The sequence below is a fragment of the Pipistrellus kuhlii genome, unplaced genomic scaffold (genome assembly GCF_014108245.1).
Source record: "Pipistrellus kuhlii isolate mPipKuh1 unplaced genomic scaffold, mPipKuh1.p scaffold_m20_p_1, whole genome shotgun sequence".
NCBI classification, from domain to species: domain Eukaryota; kingdom Metazoa; phylum Chordata; class Mammalia; order Chiroptera; family Vespertilionidae; genus Pipistrellus; species Pipistrellus kuhlii.
In genome coordinates this window covers 143,693,379-143,710,497 of record NW_023425404.1, presented here as the reverse complement: position 1 = coordinate 143,710,497, position 17,119 = coordinate 143,693,379, and the positions used below count along the sequence as shown (strand labels likewise).

Genomic DNA, 17,119 nt, shown 5'->3' with positions numbered 1-17,119 from the left:
ACAAAAACTAGGTTGATCTCTAAGAATAAATGCAAGTTGCAAGGTATACTTTGCTCAGCTCTTTCAAAAAGAATAAAAACATGTGAAACCATTTGCATTATAATTGTAAGAATCAAATTAGTTTCACCTTATAGATTTAAAAAGACGGGAAATGTATAAAATCATTTACATTTTACATCACAAGAATCCTAAGCCAAGAGAAGAAAAAGGTGAAGAAAACATATTTTAGGCTTTGTGTTACAGTATTACCAAAAAAAAAACAAAAACAAAAGCAAAGACACCTTTAAGAGCTTATCAGATATCTTAAACAGGAAGTCATACATTTTTTTAAGAGCTTATAATATCCTGGGAGTTGTAGGTCAGACAAGAGAATCAGAGATCAGATCATGAAGAACCAGATGGGTAATGCTAAAGAATATTAAACTTACCTAGAATTTGTAAGAAACCATTGAAGCATGATCTGATTTTATTTCAAAAAGTTTAGCTTGGCTGAAATAAGGAGCATATATTAAGAGAAACAAATCTGGAGGAGAAAATGCTCTTAAAAAGGTTTTAGTGATTTAGTTGGAAAAACATTAGGGCATGGAATAACCACTGACAGTTAAAGTAGAAGGGAAGTGACACATCCAAAGAATATTTCACAAGAGAAATTCTTGGATTTGGAATAGATGAGTGTGGGAAGCAAAGCAACCAGGATGACTTCCATGGACTTTATTAAGAGACGAGGGGCCCGGTGCACGAAATTCATGCACAGGGGGTTGGGGAGTGTCCCTCAGCCCAGCCTGCACCCTCTCCAATCTGGGACCCCTCAAGGAATATCCAACTGCCTGTTTAGCCCTGAACTCAGTTGAACATCCCTTTTACAATCAAGGACTACTGGCTCCCAACTGCTCACCTGCCTGCTTTCCTAATTGCTCCTAACTGCTTCTGCCTGCCAGCCTGATCACCCCCTAACCATTCCCATGCCAGCCTGATTGATGTCTAACTGCTCCCCTGCTAGCCTGTTTGCCCCTTATGGCTAATTCCTGCCGGGATGGTCACCCCTAACTACCCTCCCCTGCAGGCCTGGACCCATCTTGTGGTGGCCATGTTGTGTCCACATGGGGGCAGGATCTTTGACCTCATAGGGGCAGCCATCTTGTGTGTTGGAGTGATGGCCAATTTGCATATTATTCTTTTATTAGATAGGATTATATAGGATAGAGGCCTGGTGCATGGGTGGGGGCCAGCTGGTTTGCCCTGAAGTGTCTCCTAGATCAGATTGGTGGTTCCTTTGGGGTGTGGGGTGGCCTGGGAAAGCAGCCTGTGGTGGTTTGCAGGCCAGCAATGCCCCCTGGCAACAAAATACATATAGTAGACAAAGCAGAGGCCCTGGTATCTGGGATTTATTCATCTTCTATAATTGAAACTTCGTAGCCTTGAGTGGAGGCCTGGGCCAGCAAGGGCAGGCAGACAGCTTGGCTTCCTCAATCTCCAAGGTCAACTCAAGCCTCCTGCTCTCTCCAGCTCCTTGGCTGACACCATTTCTGTTAGGATTTATTTATCTTCTATAATTGAAACTTTGTAGCCTTAAGTGGAGGCCTGGGCCAGCAAGGGCAGGCAGAAAGCTTGGCCTCTTCATTACTGGGAAAACCCAAGCCTCCTTCTGTTCTCTGAGGTCACAGCTATCTTGGTTAGGTTTATTTGCATATTCTCTCCTGATTGGCGAGTGGACATGGTTTGTGGGTGTAGTGAAGGTATGGTCAATTTCATATTATTCTTTTGTTAGAAAGTATTCTTTGATAATGATAACTTTCACTGATACGGGGAATCCAAAAAGAAAGAAAAATGTTAGAAGATGACAAGAGTTCTTTAGAATATGGTGAGATTTTGATGCATGAGAGGTATCTAGATGAACATGCCTAGTAGACATTTTAACATATGGGATAGACATTGTTTAAAGAGGTGCATATATTTTATTAAATGAATGAAAAGGGTAGATATAACCATCATTTATAATTTTGATTTGCTGGGTTGTAGCTTTTATTAATAATAATAGTTTTATTTCAAATCAACTTAGTTCTCAAACGTAAGGCATCAGTAGGACTTACGTAATATTCTCAAAACTAAGTAATTTTATTTTTATTTATTTTAAATTTATTGGGGTGACCTTAGTCTACATGGACATATAGGTTACCTGTGTATTTTATTAACTGTTATGAACCAAAATACATATAGTAGACAAAGCAGAAAAGGTATAGTTAGTGTACATACATCTAGTAATATCCATTTTTCTAATTAAGCAAAAGTAAGCCTAAAATCACATATTATATCCACCAATCTAGCCAATAGCTTCTAAATGTAAATTCAATGCTGGAGCATTGCTAGAAAACTGGTGCATATATTTATTTCTAGTGACATTTACTTTTACAATCTTTTGGAACACAATTTAGCAATATGTAGCATGGGTCATCAAGATATCCATAAATATTGTTTTATTATCCCTAAGATATAATTCAAAACCCAAAATAGTGCATGTGCAAAAATATTCAATATGGTTCTAAAGTTGTCTAAATATCCTGAAGATTTAACAAATAATGTAATAACAGCAAAATGTAACAGGATATGCCCATTATAAATTCATATGTAAAGAATGGAGGATGAAATTAAAAGATGCCGCATTAGACCTTGAACCTTAAAGGGTTTTTCTTTTAACTCAGAAAAATCTATTGGAATTAGATTTAATCAATTGAAACTACATTACCTTTTTTATGGGACTAATTATTCAACTTGTTTTAAACCTAACTAATATTTACCTATCAAAATCATAAACATATTTTCCAATATTTATAATAAAATATAGAAAATGGAAAAATTCTATAATTTTAAAATAATCTAATTGTATCCAACAATGTAAATATCAGTAATAAAGCATATTAATGCTGTAATCTTTTATAACAAAGACTATTAGATCCTATCTAAATTTGATATGTCAGAAAATAGGTTTAAGTATATCATTTAAAATATTAGTGGTAATTAGAATGGACACTATTCATAACTACAGGCCCGGTGCACAAAATTCATGTATGGGGGGTTCCCCTCAGCCCAGCCCAACCCTCTCCAATCCAGGACCCCTTGGGGGATGTCCAACTACTGGTTTAGGCCAGATCCTGGGGATTGGGCCCAAACCAGCAGTTGGACATCCCTCTCACAATCTGGCCCTGCTGGCTCCTTACCAGTTGCCTGCCTGCCTGCTTACCTGGTTGCCTCGAACCTGCCCCCCTGCCAGCCTGATCATCCCTAACCACCTCTGCCTGCTGATCTGATTGCCCCTAACTGCCCCCTTTTGCTGGTCTGGTTGCCTCCAAATGCCTCCCCCTGCCACCCTGGTCACCCCTAAGTGCCCCCACCCCTCTGCCAGCTTGCTCACCCCTCATTGCCTCCCCACCAGCCTTGTCGCCCCACACAGCCTGCTGTTCAGTCATTTGGTCATCCCTCATTAACCCTCCTACCAGCCTGGTTGTCCCATGCAGCCTGCTGTTCAGTCATTAGGTAGTTACTCACTAACCTCTTGCTGGCCTGTCGCCCCCACACAGCCTACTGTTCGGCCATTACTATGAGGGCATCCTGACTAATTTGCATATTACCCTTTTATGAGTATAGGTAATTATGTTTTCTCTGAGAACATTTAGAAATATTACATCTATAAGATATTGTCTAGTTTTAAAATAGTTGTAAATATTATTTGATATTGAGAAGCTTGTTATATTAAAGAAAAAAGAGCTAAGTACAAAATAAGATGTAAGCACTGATTGAAAATACATGGTTAGCATAGTTGCCAACATGTAGTGTATATACATATATATATAAATATATATATATATATATATATATATATATATATATATATATATACTATAGTTGTATGCATTTTATTAATACAACTTAGTTTTGCATTCTTAGTTCCTAATTTATTTAAATGCAAATTTTAAATACATATTTACAAAACAACTACAAACAAAACTAGACTTGAAGACTGCTACTTAGGATCCTACCACTAGTCATTATTTTTCAGAAATATTTAATTTCTTTAGAATTAATTCTCTTTCCTTGACTTTTTGTTTTGGCTTTCTCTTTTTCTTATTTAGGTCTGTCTTAATAATAAATGTCAGGAATATAATTTGGTCTATCATAAGCTAAAATGGAGGGAAGGTAAGAGAAGGTAGGGTAAGGGAGAGAGATCAACCAAAGGACTTGTATGCATGCATATAAGCCTAACCCAGTGGTCAGCAAACTCATTAGTCAACAGAGCCAAATATCAACAGTACAATGATCACAATTTTTTTTTAGAGCCAAATTTTTTAAACTTAAACTTCTTCTAACACCACTTTTTCAAAATAGACTTGCCCAGGCCATGGTAAGGTCTGGAAGAGCCATATTCAAGGGGCCAAACAGCTGCATGTGGCTCACGAGCCACAGTTTGCTGACCATGGGCCTAAATAATGGACAAAGGCAACAGAGGGTGAGGGCTTGAGTAGGGGAGTGGAGGGTAATGAGAGGATAAGGACACATATGTAATACCTTAATCAATAAATATATTTTAAAAAATAGACTACCTCAGTGACTTATGAAACCAAAGACAAGACTGAGGCTGGGGCCCAGGAGCAAATTTATTAACAATTACCGTATTTTTCGGACCATAAGATGCACTTTTTTTCCCCCAGAAGTGGGGGGAAAAAGTCCCTGCGTCTTATGGTCCAAATATAGCCTACACATATACTGTAAAAAAAAAGTTTTTTTATTTTCCCGGCTCTGTGTGGTCTCTGTGTGCTTGCCCGGCTCTAAAATGGTTCTAAATGCTGCTGTTTACTTTACAGGGTTGATTACATGTGTTTATGACTGTGATGTTGGGTTTTAATGCACATAAAATATTTTAGGACACTATTTGTTTCAGAATCTTTTTTTTTTCATTTCCCTTCTCTAAAAACTGGTGCGTCTTATGGTCCAGTGCGTCTTATGGTCCAAAAAATACGGTAAGATTATAGTAATCCTCATTTTCTCTGCTCATCCCCGTTCTTTGATATCTCTCTCTCTCTGTCTCTCTCTCTCTCAGACCAACTTTCATTGTCTTATAGCACCAAAAACTTGGCCCATGGTAGCTCTTAGACATACCCACTTTTGATCCAAGCACCACAGAAAGAATAACCTTTCTTCTTGTACCAAAACTGCCTGAACAGGCCTCTGATAGGATCCATTCTCACTCTGCAATCCAGGCACTGTGACTGCATGCTCATATTGCACTCCTTGCAGCTCTTGTCACAGCCATGTGGCTGAAGTGGAGGACAGTGAAGTTTCCAGGAAAGTGTATGTGTGTGAAGGGAGAAATGAGGAGTGCTGACTAGAAAACATGGGTGCTGCTATCATCTGAAAGAGGAATGCATTCCTTTTGAGATTCTTTGTGTTCTTGGTCCTCTTACGAGCACTATTTATAGCTATTAGCAACCTAACAGTCTCTTAAAACAACTCTTAAAACTCATATCTGCTTGAATATCTCAAAGTAATCTCACTTTTTAATATGCTCAGTATGTTCCATTTGCCTTCCCTCTCAATTCATCCTGCTTCTTGATCTCCCATTCACCCCTTTTCCCAATTAAACTTACTTCTGCAGTGTTCCCGATATTAGAAGTGCTGCCACCATCCAGACATCCTTGCTCAGAACAGAGACTGGGGATTTATTCTTGACTTTTTCCTTTCCTTAACTTACCTGTACAGTGAATTACAAGTCCTTAAATCTAGCTCTTATTTTGAGTCTGAAAAGAATACAGGACTCTGTGCCTTTTACTTAAAGCATTTCTTCTAAACTACATTATCAAGAGTATTCCAAATTTCCCTGCAGTACACCTATTATTCCTTGCCTCTATTTTTTTCTCCCTATAGCAGTCAGAATGATGCTGGCTAAATATAATGGGGAGATATTTAAAAACATTCTCATGGTTTCCCAGTGAACTTACCGTAACATAAAACCAATGCTTATCAGAGCCTAATATAATCATTTCCCAATATCCCTCCTGCTCACTAAATTCTAGTCACACTGTACTTTTTTTTCAGTTCCTATAAAAAACAAACAAACAAACAAACAAAAACAACAACAACAACCATCCCACACCCACCCTTGAGATTTCTTCAATCTCTTTCTTTCAAACATTCCCCAGCCTACTGCCTGTCTGTGTCCTCGTCCTGTCGGTTTAACATTAAGCGCCATTTCCTTAGTAAGGCACACGTGTCTTCATGTTATTCTCTTTCCAAGGTGCTTATTGCTTCCCTTTGTATCACCAAAATTTGCAATTTTACACCTATTGGTTTCCTTATTGGAAGTCTGTTTCCCCTATAAACTCTAAGTGGAGAAACAGCAAGAACAACAATATGTTCAGCACTCCATATGTAAGGAGAGCATTGGGGTTAGCCTTCTGTACAGACCTGTCTCTAGAGAGCCTGCACCTCCACGAGCTGTGCAGCCAACTGAGCTGTATCTTCCTTAGGAGCTGGGCTCCAATGGCTACAGTGAACAATTAGCCAAACCTTTTAGAGAAGCAGTTTTATTTGTAAATGTAAAATATATACAATACAACACATTCAACAAACTGAAATGTTGTTGTATTTCTAATTATATACAGAGAAAAAAGAAAGTGAAATCAGTTTAATTTACATAATTAAACGTACTCTAATTACTGACAGATGGATGAATAAATTATAAATACACATTAAATATTTGTTGGAATCAATTAAATCCAGCTGTAAATGTCTTTACCTAACAGTTGTTTAAAAGATCAATAAAACAGACATCCAGAATAACTAAATAATTCCAGTCACCTATAATCCCTTCAGCTTCTCTGTTTTATTATATTCTGCTCTTCAGAGAGATATATGGGATTTAATTTTATTTTTTACTTTTGCTTAGGAGTGCGCTGAAGGAAATTTGAAGGGTAATGCATTTTATGGCATTCAGAATGTCTTGAGTTTGACAGTGAAGTTTGATCTGTGTGGAGAATTTGTCCCGTGAAGTTTGATTCATGACATTGTTGTTTTCTAGCCGATTGTCAACCTGCAATGCTGTGCTGACTTTGCAGGTCTGTAGTAATCTTTCTGTCATCTCCCGTATACTAGTACTTGTATTTTCGCAATGCTGTCATCAGCATATTGCCATTATGAATGACTGCCTTGATAAACTGTCATACAGCTCATTGTAAGAATGTTTATATATGCTAAAATTAAGTCACTACAATAAAATAAAATGCTCGCAATCCCCTAAAGCAAAACTTTTCTTCAAAAAGGGAATTTTCTTGTTAATCATAATGATAAAGTGGTTTGAGTATAGCATTCTGACCTTCCTAAATAACAATATCAAACAATAAAAGCTTGAGGAATCTTTGCTATTTTTGCAAGGTGTCAATCTCCATATAGAAGGCAGGTTTTTGTTTTTAATAATTTAGATTTTTTTTTAGAGGAACTATTTTTAAGGTTGAATTTAAGGTTCAATGGATAGTGTATTGGTCAATAACTACACTAAAACTCATTTTATTTTTTTGCACATTGATTCAGTGTGTGTGTGTATTTTGGATGCTTAAAAGAGGCAATAACCAAGTCCTTTTTTTCCACCTTTTAAATTCAGAATAAATTATAAAATAGGAAATTTGGAGAGATTTAATCTATACTAATAAAAGGGTAATATGTTAATTAGATCAAGTTGCACAGCCATCTTCTGAACATCTGACCTCCTTCTGGACAAAGCCATGGCAGTGGAGGCCAACACAGAGAGGGCAGTGGGGGCAAAATCAGGCCATCAGGGTAGGGCAATTGGGGGCAAGATTAGGCCATCAGGAAATAGCAGTTGGGGGCAACCAGGCCAGCAGTGGAGGGCAGTTGGGGGCAACCAGTATGGCGGGTGAGGGCAGTTGGGGGAAAGATCAGGCCAGCAGAGGAGAGCAGTTAGGGGTATCAGACAGGCAAGCAGACACAGTTAGGAGTTATCAGGCAGGCAGGCAGGCAGGCAGAAGCAGTTAGGGGAGATCAGGCAGGAAGGCAGATGAGCAGTTAGGAGCCAGCATTCCCAGATTATGAAAGAGATGTCCAACTGCCAGTTTATCGGGCCTAAACCAGCAGTTGGACATCCCCTAAGGGGTCCCTGATTGAAGAGGATGCAGGCTGGGCAGAGGAAACTAGTCCCATGCACAAATGTCTTGCATTGGGCCACTAATTACACTATAATACACTACAAACCCATATTGGAATGCAGCTATAAAAGTTCCCAATACCTTCTTCACTGAACTAAGTGACCCACTAAGGTTGCTGACAGAGGGGGAAATTACATCCTCTCCCACAGGGCAAGTCTGTACACTTATGCCTGGGCAAGCTGAGATTTCAGGCTATGTACATATGTCAGTAAGAAGCAGAGTGTGTGTGTGTTTACCTTGAGGTCACTCATCAGGTTATAGAAGAAGAGGAGTGAGTGAGAAGTATTATAGGGAAAGAAACCAAAAGTATACTTCTAGCAGAAGTTCCTCATGAAAATATGGGCCAGGGAATAAAGGGCCCCTTGTCTAATAGAAAGTGTGTTTTATAGACCAGGATGTTGTTACTGGGGAATGTTTGGGACTTTATATCAAAAAACTCTCTTGGGTCATATTACTTATGGAAGATACTTCTCCATTCATCCCCCCCCCCCCCCCCAATTAACTTTATTGGCTAAATCACTTCATTAAATTTTATCACACAGAATAATAATCACACAATAAATAGCTTTTTAATTTTTATAAGATTTTATGGGGGGAAATAAAAACACCTAATTTATCCATGAAAATATTTCTCACTTGATGTTACTGCGTCATATCAGACAGGTGTGTGATTTGTACCTATTCTGCAATGCCCTCACTTTTGTCTCTGCATTCTTTCTTTTCTCTTTCTTTTGTTTTTTCTTAAGGCATTTGTACAGCCTAGAATTACTAGAATAACCCCACAGTTAATATATAATTATTAGAGGCTTGCCAACAATGTGTTTTGTTTGTTTTTATTTTGCAGGATAAAGTAAAGCATTTACAGAAGGCTTTTGCTTCAAGAGTAGATAAATCCACACAGACTGAAGTTCTAGGCTATGATGTAAGTAGCTATATAAAACCATTTTGTCTCCTTTATTGGTATTCAGACTTCCACAAGGTTATTTGCCTCTGCTGCTACTGTGCCCATGCATTGATTTAAAAGAATTTAGTGATGCACTATTCATCTTTTACTCTTAAATAATTCCCAGATACCCTCTGGGAACTGAAAAACATAATTACAGGCACTGACTAGCATACCAATATTTTATTATTAGTTTTAAACCAACATTTCTAATACAGTCCTTCGAATTAGTTAACTTGCAGACATGTAGATGATGCATAATAGAATACTAGGACAATTTATTTTTAAGGAAGTACTAATTTATTTATTAACAGTTTAATAAAGTTTGTAGTCACCAAAGCTAGGCACATCATTTTTATAATCTAGAGCATAAAAAGAAACACAACTTAGCAGAGACATTTATTAAAAAATATTTTAGTTTTTGGACTTTAGTGCAGGCTACAGAAAGTAAGTAATTGCAAGTTAGCATTTTTTCTTCATACTTGTTGAACTGTCAAAACAAGATTGTAAAATGTGTTTGAATAGAAGATTGTTTTAAGTAACACTGGGTGATTTGGGATAACTTTGACTCAAATACCTATTTTTTCCTTAACTGCAGCTAAGAAATTTTTATTTTGCCTAAGTTCATGACTTTAAACTTCATTTTGATTTAAAAAAAAAATAGAGGATTTATCTTATAAGTAAAATTTGTGAGAACTCTCTTTTCTAGTTAAAAAGATTTATTATAGAATTATTAGCACTTTATGACAAGTATAAGTAAAAGAGCCGGCAGAGGAGAGCAGTTAGGGGTATCAGGCAGGCAAGAAGAGGCAGGCAAGCAGAAGGTATGTAATGATACAATGTATGTTTATTTGCATGTCCTCATTATATTAAACAACATAAATATGGATATTACTTTTGTGTTGCCTTGCAAAGTATGTTAATACACATATAAAGCTTTTTGTCTTATTAGGAAATAAACCAAAGTTTTTAATTTCAATGCAAATTGGTTTTCAATATTTACATGCAGTATTTTTAAGTTAAAAAAAAAACACACTAGAAGTTATCTTTTTATTTTTATTTTGAACTTTCCTTACATTTATTTTAATGTTTTTTGAGAAACATAAACCTTCTAGATTTCAGTATTATGACTATTATACTTCTTGAATACCAGTGTTATGTATTGTTTCAATGATGTTAATGCTTCATATTTTAAGAAAATTATTTTATTAATTTCAAAGAGGATTTTCCATACATATTTTAATATTAATCTTTTTTGGAGGAGGTTTTTTTTTCTATTTAAAAATTTTAAACACACACAGCCTACCACAACAAATTTGAATTTAGAACTGAAAAACAGGGGAGGCATTGCCCTGAAGCACTGGAAGGCTAACTGAGAGGAGGCTCTGCCATCTGGGAAGGAGAGAGAAGGCACACTGAACCTCAGGAACTGTGAAGGTACGGAGAACTGTGTGTACGAAAAGGCGCTGGCTTACTCCAGGCACGTGGAGAGTAAAGGCCAGACCGAGATTGCTGCTGGCTTACTCCCTGCATGCAGAGAGGGCGGGCCAGGCTGAGTTTGCTACTGGCTTACTCCTGGTGCGGAGAGGGCGAACAGCTAATGCGGCTGGCTTTCTTGTCCAAGAGGAAAACAGAATCACCCTATTGCTCTGATAGATGGCCCCAGACAGGGAGAGGACAGACTGTCAGGCAGAGGGCAGAGATCTCTTGGAGATGTGTGAAGCCAGAGGCCATTACTGCGGGACTTGGGGAGGAGCAGAAGGGAAAACAAAGTTTGTCTGCACCAACCCGAGACTCCGCCCCATCTGTGGCTGAGCACAGAAGCTCTCCCAGAGGCTGGCTTTCTCTAAGGAGGGACTGGCCAGAATCCAAAGTTTGTCTGCACCTTTACCAAAGAGGTGCGTGCGCGCCTGCAACCAATCTATCGAAACTCTCCAGGAACAGGACTTTTCGAAGGCGAAACCGACAGGGAACCAAAGATTGTCTGTGCCACCCTGAGACCCCGCCCTATCCAAACGGAGTACAGTAGCCCTCCTAGCTGAGACACTGCTGATCCTCACAGCCAATTGGCTTGGAGATCAATGCTTCCCAGTGATACCAACAATAAGCAAGGCTTAACAACAAGACTGCACACACGGTACACAAAGGGCTATACCAAGACTGTTAACCGCAGGTAACTGGGAAGGCTGTGCTACTGGGCTCTACCAGAACACCTAGCACACAAAGCTATTCCATCAAATCAGGGAAACAACTAAAATGCAGACAAGAAGAAGGACTCAAAGGAAGGAGATGGAGGAAAAGAAAAGATTGGACATTGAGTTCAAAACTACAGTTATAAGGTTATTCAACAATATCCTAAAAAAGGCCGATAAAATAAATGACACCTATGAGAATATGAAAAGGGAGCAACTAGAAATGAAGAAAACATTGTCTGAAATAAAAAATATTATACAAAGTCCTAAAAACAGACTGGAAGATCACAAGAATCAAGACAAACATTTAGAACACAAAGAGCCAGAGGACACTCCTCTGCAGAAGGGAGAAGATAAGACAATCCAGAAAGTTGAAGATAGTGTAAGAAACCTCTGGGACAATTTCAAGCGAACCAACATCAGAATTATGGGGATTCCAGAAGAAGAGAGAGAGAGCAAGATACTGAAAGAATACTAGAAGAAATAGTGACAGAAAACTTCCCCCACCTGGGGAAAGAAATAGACTTACAAGTCCAGGAAGCCCGCAGAACCCCAAACAAAAGGAATCCAAGGAGGACCACACCAAGACACATCATAATTAAAATTCCAAGAACAAAAGACAAAGAGAATATTAAAAGCAGCAAGAGAAAAGCAGGTAGTGACCTATAAAGGAGCACCCATAAGATTGTCAGCTGATTTCTCAACAGAAACCATGCAGGCCAGACGGGAATGGCAAGAAATATTCAAGATGATGAATAGCAAGAACCTACAGCCAAAAATAATCTACCCAGCAAAGCTATCACTCAGAATCAAAGGACAGATAAAGAGCTTCACAAATAAAAAAAAGCTAAAAGATTTCATCACCACCAAACCAGAATTATATGAATTGCTGAAGGGGGTTATTTAGGAAGAGGAAGAAGATAAAGATAAAAATTATGATCAACAAATACGTAGCTATCAACAAGTGAATCTAAAAACCAAGGGAATTAAAAAATCTGATGAACAATATTAACTGGTGAATATAATAGAATCAGAGGTATGGAAGGGGAGTGAACTGACGATTCTCGGGGAAAAGGGGAATGGGGGTGCGGGAAGAGACTGAACAAAAACTGTGCACCTATGGATGAGGACACTGGGGGATGGGGAAAAGACACAGGGTGGGGTGGGAACCTGGAGAAGGGGAGCAATTGAGGAGGGAAAGAGGATCACATTTGTAATAATCTGAACAATAAAGATTTATTTAAAAAAAATTTTTAAACACACAGTATTTGCATATGTTTGTCTAGGATATAAACCCAGTATGTACTTTTACAAATAATAACCTATATATTTTTTAAATCTTCAAGCCAGAGAGTTATCCAATAAGCAATGAATCCAGAGTTCCCATATAATCTTATCCCAATATAACAAAAACATTTAACACAAGAACAAGTTAACTTATAATCGTATTTCAAAGCCCTGAATTTTCAAATAGGTTAACTGAGTTGCAAAAAGTGAAGTCACTTGTTCACTACCACATGGTAGTGGTAAAATTTAGTCCTTTATTAAAAGTAATATGTTTTTTAAAACGAGTAGAATACTTTTGAATTTGGACAAATAGTCCATTTTATCCAAAATAAGGAAATTATATTTGGGAGATTGAATTCTAAGTGTCTAAATGACTGAATAAAAGTATATAATGTCAGAGATCTGTGACACTTAGGACTGCTTGTGAGAAAGAGATGAGAAAAAATGAATGGCACAGGGAAGAGACCAGGTGGAGAGCCACTGAAGCTGAAGCTACTAGCAGCAGCTTGTGTATTTGGCCATCTATGCCTCATCATTATTTTTTGTTTTGTTTCTACATACATTTTTTTTTTTATATCAAAGCTATTTAGTTCTCCAACCATGTAAATAAAATTAAAGTCACTAACATAGTTAATCCTTATTATTAAATTCTCATGGTCAAATCCTCATGGTTTCTATCTTTTTCATATCTGACAGTGATAGCTTAATGCATTTGACTGGATTGGGTTATGTTAAAGAATAATGATTTCTTGGTAGTGAGTCCTTAAAGGATCCCCGTGTACAAGTGTGTGTTATTATTTTGGTAGTTGTTAACATGGACTAATAATCTTTTTTAAAGACTTCATGTAAACAATTCTTGGTGATATATTCTAGGATATAATCATCAGAATTAGAAAATTAATTACCAAATATATTTATTTTTCTGAGGTAACTGTTGTAATGAACTTCAGAGCATTATCTCTGGGGAGGAAGGATTTTAAATAAATTAGAAATAAGTAAAGCATTTTAAAAGTGTACTTGTGTAGCTATTTGGAATACATGACTCATCAGTAGTGTAATTTTTCCATTTTTTCAATATTTGTTTATAAATAATTTTCACATTTTATATGCAATAAGAATTAATCTTTTAATTTATAATGTTTTGTTTGCATTTTTCTCAGGAAATATAGTTTGACATAATTTTTCACAAATATGATATATAACATAGGCCCAGTGCATGAATTTATGCACTAGTGGGGTCCCTTGGCCTGGCCTGCAGGAATTGGGCCAAAACTGGCTCTCCTACATCCCCCGAGGGATCCCAGATTTCGAGAGAGGGCAGTTCTTGGGTAATGCACCCAAGAATCGGAATCGGGCTCCCTCCTCTCTAGTTCTGGGTGTGTCACCCAAGAACCGCAGCTGCCTAGTCACTGCAGCTTGGAGCTCCTTCATTGAGCCCCTGCCTCCTGGTGGTCAGTGCACACCAAAGCTACCTGTCAGCCCATCAAATGGTCACATAGGCTTTTGTATATATAGATATCCACATAGAATATACCTCTTTATAGTTTGCAATACTATTTGTCAGAGAAAATAATGAAAAGTCTTGTAAATATCTTGCATGTTATTGATGATTCTTATACTCCTTCCTTCCTAAAGCTGCTAAACACTGGCCACACATTTTTCTTTATGGATCATTATAAATCAAGTTTTAGTGATATGAATGCCAGAATATAAGAGATTACAAGTATGCATTGTTATAATTTCCTTGGGAAGACAGCTGTTGCTACACATTTTGCTTAAGATGGGTAATAGAATCTCCATTAGAGCTTAATTATAGTGAAAACTATTAAAAGAAATTTCTAAAAATTCACTACAGTGAGTAAGTTTAAAGGTTTGTACAATAAACTACTCTAGCCAAAACTGGTTTGGCTCAGTGGATAGAGCGTCGACCTGTGGTCCTGGTTTGATTCCGGTCAAGGGCATGTACCTTGGTTGCGGGCACATCCCCAGTGGGGGGTGTGCAGGAGGCAGCTGATCAATGTTTCTCTTTCATCGATGTTTCTAACTATCCTTCTCTCTTCCTCTCTGTGAAAAACAACAACAACAAAAAAACAATAAAATATATTTTAAAAAAATTAAAAAATAAACTACTCTATCCTGTACCAGGTTTATCAGGAGACTTAAAATTAATGTTCGTGTACAATGTGCTCTGATTGAAAATGCACATGGCACAAATTATTGAAAAATAAATCCAGAGTGCCTTGGCAAAGCCCGTAAACACAATAGTTCATGTGATGAAGGAGATTGTTAAATAAATGATGAATGTTTCTTAAATAATCAATGCCAATTTAACCTCTTTCACCTTCCTCTGTCTGCACAGGCTTAGTTTATTGAAAGATCAAAGAATAATTTCTTAGGTGCCACTTGTGTTATTAAAACAGAGTAGAAGATGAATAGATGTAGTCAAGTTAGCAATGCTGCAGAGGATAAGATTACATTAAGAGGTGGAGAAGATTCTTCTGATTGTATCAACCATATAAATAGATGCTTCAACATAGCATATAAGCTCTCTGTAAACATAGTTTGAACTACTGCAAATAACATTTTGATTAAAATAACTTAGAGTGAATATCCAAAATCCTCAGTGAAGATTTTATATTCTGACACTGAGAAAATACAAGAACTTTTATTAATTTGACATATTTGTCGGTAGCTTTGTTTTTCCAATTTACTTTTGATGTTCTAAGAAGATTGCCTTTTTAAAAGTGGGTAATTGACTAAGTGTACATGTTCTTTTCAATTTGTGCCTGAACATGGAACAGTCACAGGGCTTCTAAGTTGCTCTTTTAAAGCAAAAGAACTAACATTTTAAAATGGTTTTTCTTTTCATTAGTGAATGTTTTGCTCTTATATTTTATAAGTGTTCTTACTAGTTTTGAACTTTCTATTGTTTATATTTTCTTTGAGTTTTGAAGTTATTGGATATATCGTCAAATGTAATTTATCATTGTAGTCTAAATACCATTAGTGATTCTAATTTGCTCATTTAAAATGGCCTGAATTGTGACATCACACATATTTTGTCTCAGCCACATACAAATGAAGCATACATCAATTTGGAAATGTGTGCTCAAAACACTGTGTTTTTCAAATATTTTATTTTCCAAAAGGTGGGATTTGTTTTATAAGTGTAGTTTTCTGCCTATGTGCTAGGGAAAAAAAAAATTATGAATACACATTTTGAAAAACTGCTCAATGCTATCTGTGTAGTCTCAATCTATACTACTTTTCTTAGATTTAATTTTGGAGAGCTCCTGGCACAGTTAGTTATATGCAGGGAGTTCTAGCTAATATGAAAATAGTTTATCATGTAAGTAATAAAAGTTATTATTTTTTACTGTAATTGTTTTATTAACTCTTGTACAAAGCTATTTTTGTTATGCTAATGTATTGTGTCAGCCCATGGCTTAAGCCCAATTCTAAGAATTGAATAACTCTCAATTAAGCTCTCATCTTCCTGCTAATAAACTATAGTTTGTATCTGGGATCCCTTTGTTCCTACCATCTCCTTTAATTCAGTACTTCTAATAATACAACAACATGCCCAGCACTTAGGAAATGAGTGTGGCCCCCATATGCTTTATATATATTTATTTATCTCACATGTTCCTATTTATTTTTGCAAATTAAATAATCAGGCTTAAAAACTGAATGCTATATTTCAAGTTTTCTTTTAGACTGCAGGCTTTAATATTACAGTAAGGACAAGTTCAGACAAGAACATTGATTAAATACAATTACAGGAAACATGATCACTCGCTGCAGGTGCTTATTAACATTCTGTGGAGGAGCCACAGCTCCCCAGAGGTGAAGTTCTAAGGGCATTATTGTTAAAATCTCTACATGCATTCATTTAACAAATATTCCTAGCTGACCTCTGGGAGCCAGGCCTTATTCTTTTTCCTTGGGATACATCCTTTAATCAAACAATAAATATGCCCTCATGGAGCTTCCATTTTGTGAAGGAAGACTTATAATAAACAATAAATATAAAATATAATTACATTATTTAGTATGCTAGATGATGCTAAGTGCATTTAGAAAAGAAAAATAGCATAGGGAAGGGGTAATTGTGAATGTAGGGATGGGGATGAGAGCTATGATCAGAAATTTTAAACATGGTGATCTAGGCAGGTTGGAGAGTGAGATAGGAGATGTGATACATGGAGAAGGTGAGGTGAAAATCACAGTCAGTCAAAAATCCTTTTGTGATGTGTGCTTCATGAACACCTTCAATCTGTAACAACAAATTTCTTTACTTGCTGCAGCCCTAGGCAAGAGCCCTTGGCTTCATTTGGAAGCTGTGCTGTGTGGGAAGCAATGCGTTTGGTACCATTAAACCTTGGACTCAGACCCAGTGCATGAAGAGATGTTACACCAGGGAAGCACGACCGAGTGAGGGAACAGCCAGCTCAGGCCTCTCAGAGCACACACACTAGAATAAGCAC

At 37.1% G+C, this 17,119-nt stretch overlaps 1 protein-coding gene across 2 annotated transcripts in view; it reads left to right on the top strand.

The window, feature by feature from the left end:
• Positions 1-17,119, top strand: part of CCSER1 (coiled-coil serine rich protein 1) — a 1,094,278-nt gene that overhangs the window by 570,559 nt on the left and 506,600 nt on the right. For both annotated transcript variants that reach the window (XM_036411399.2, XM_036411402.2), the window contains exon 9: positions 9,055-9,132. In XM_036411399.2, coding sequence (XP_036267292.1) covers positions 9,055-9,132 — 78 coding nt within the window. The remainder of the gene's footprint in view (positions 1-9,054; positions 9,133-17,119) is intronic.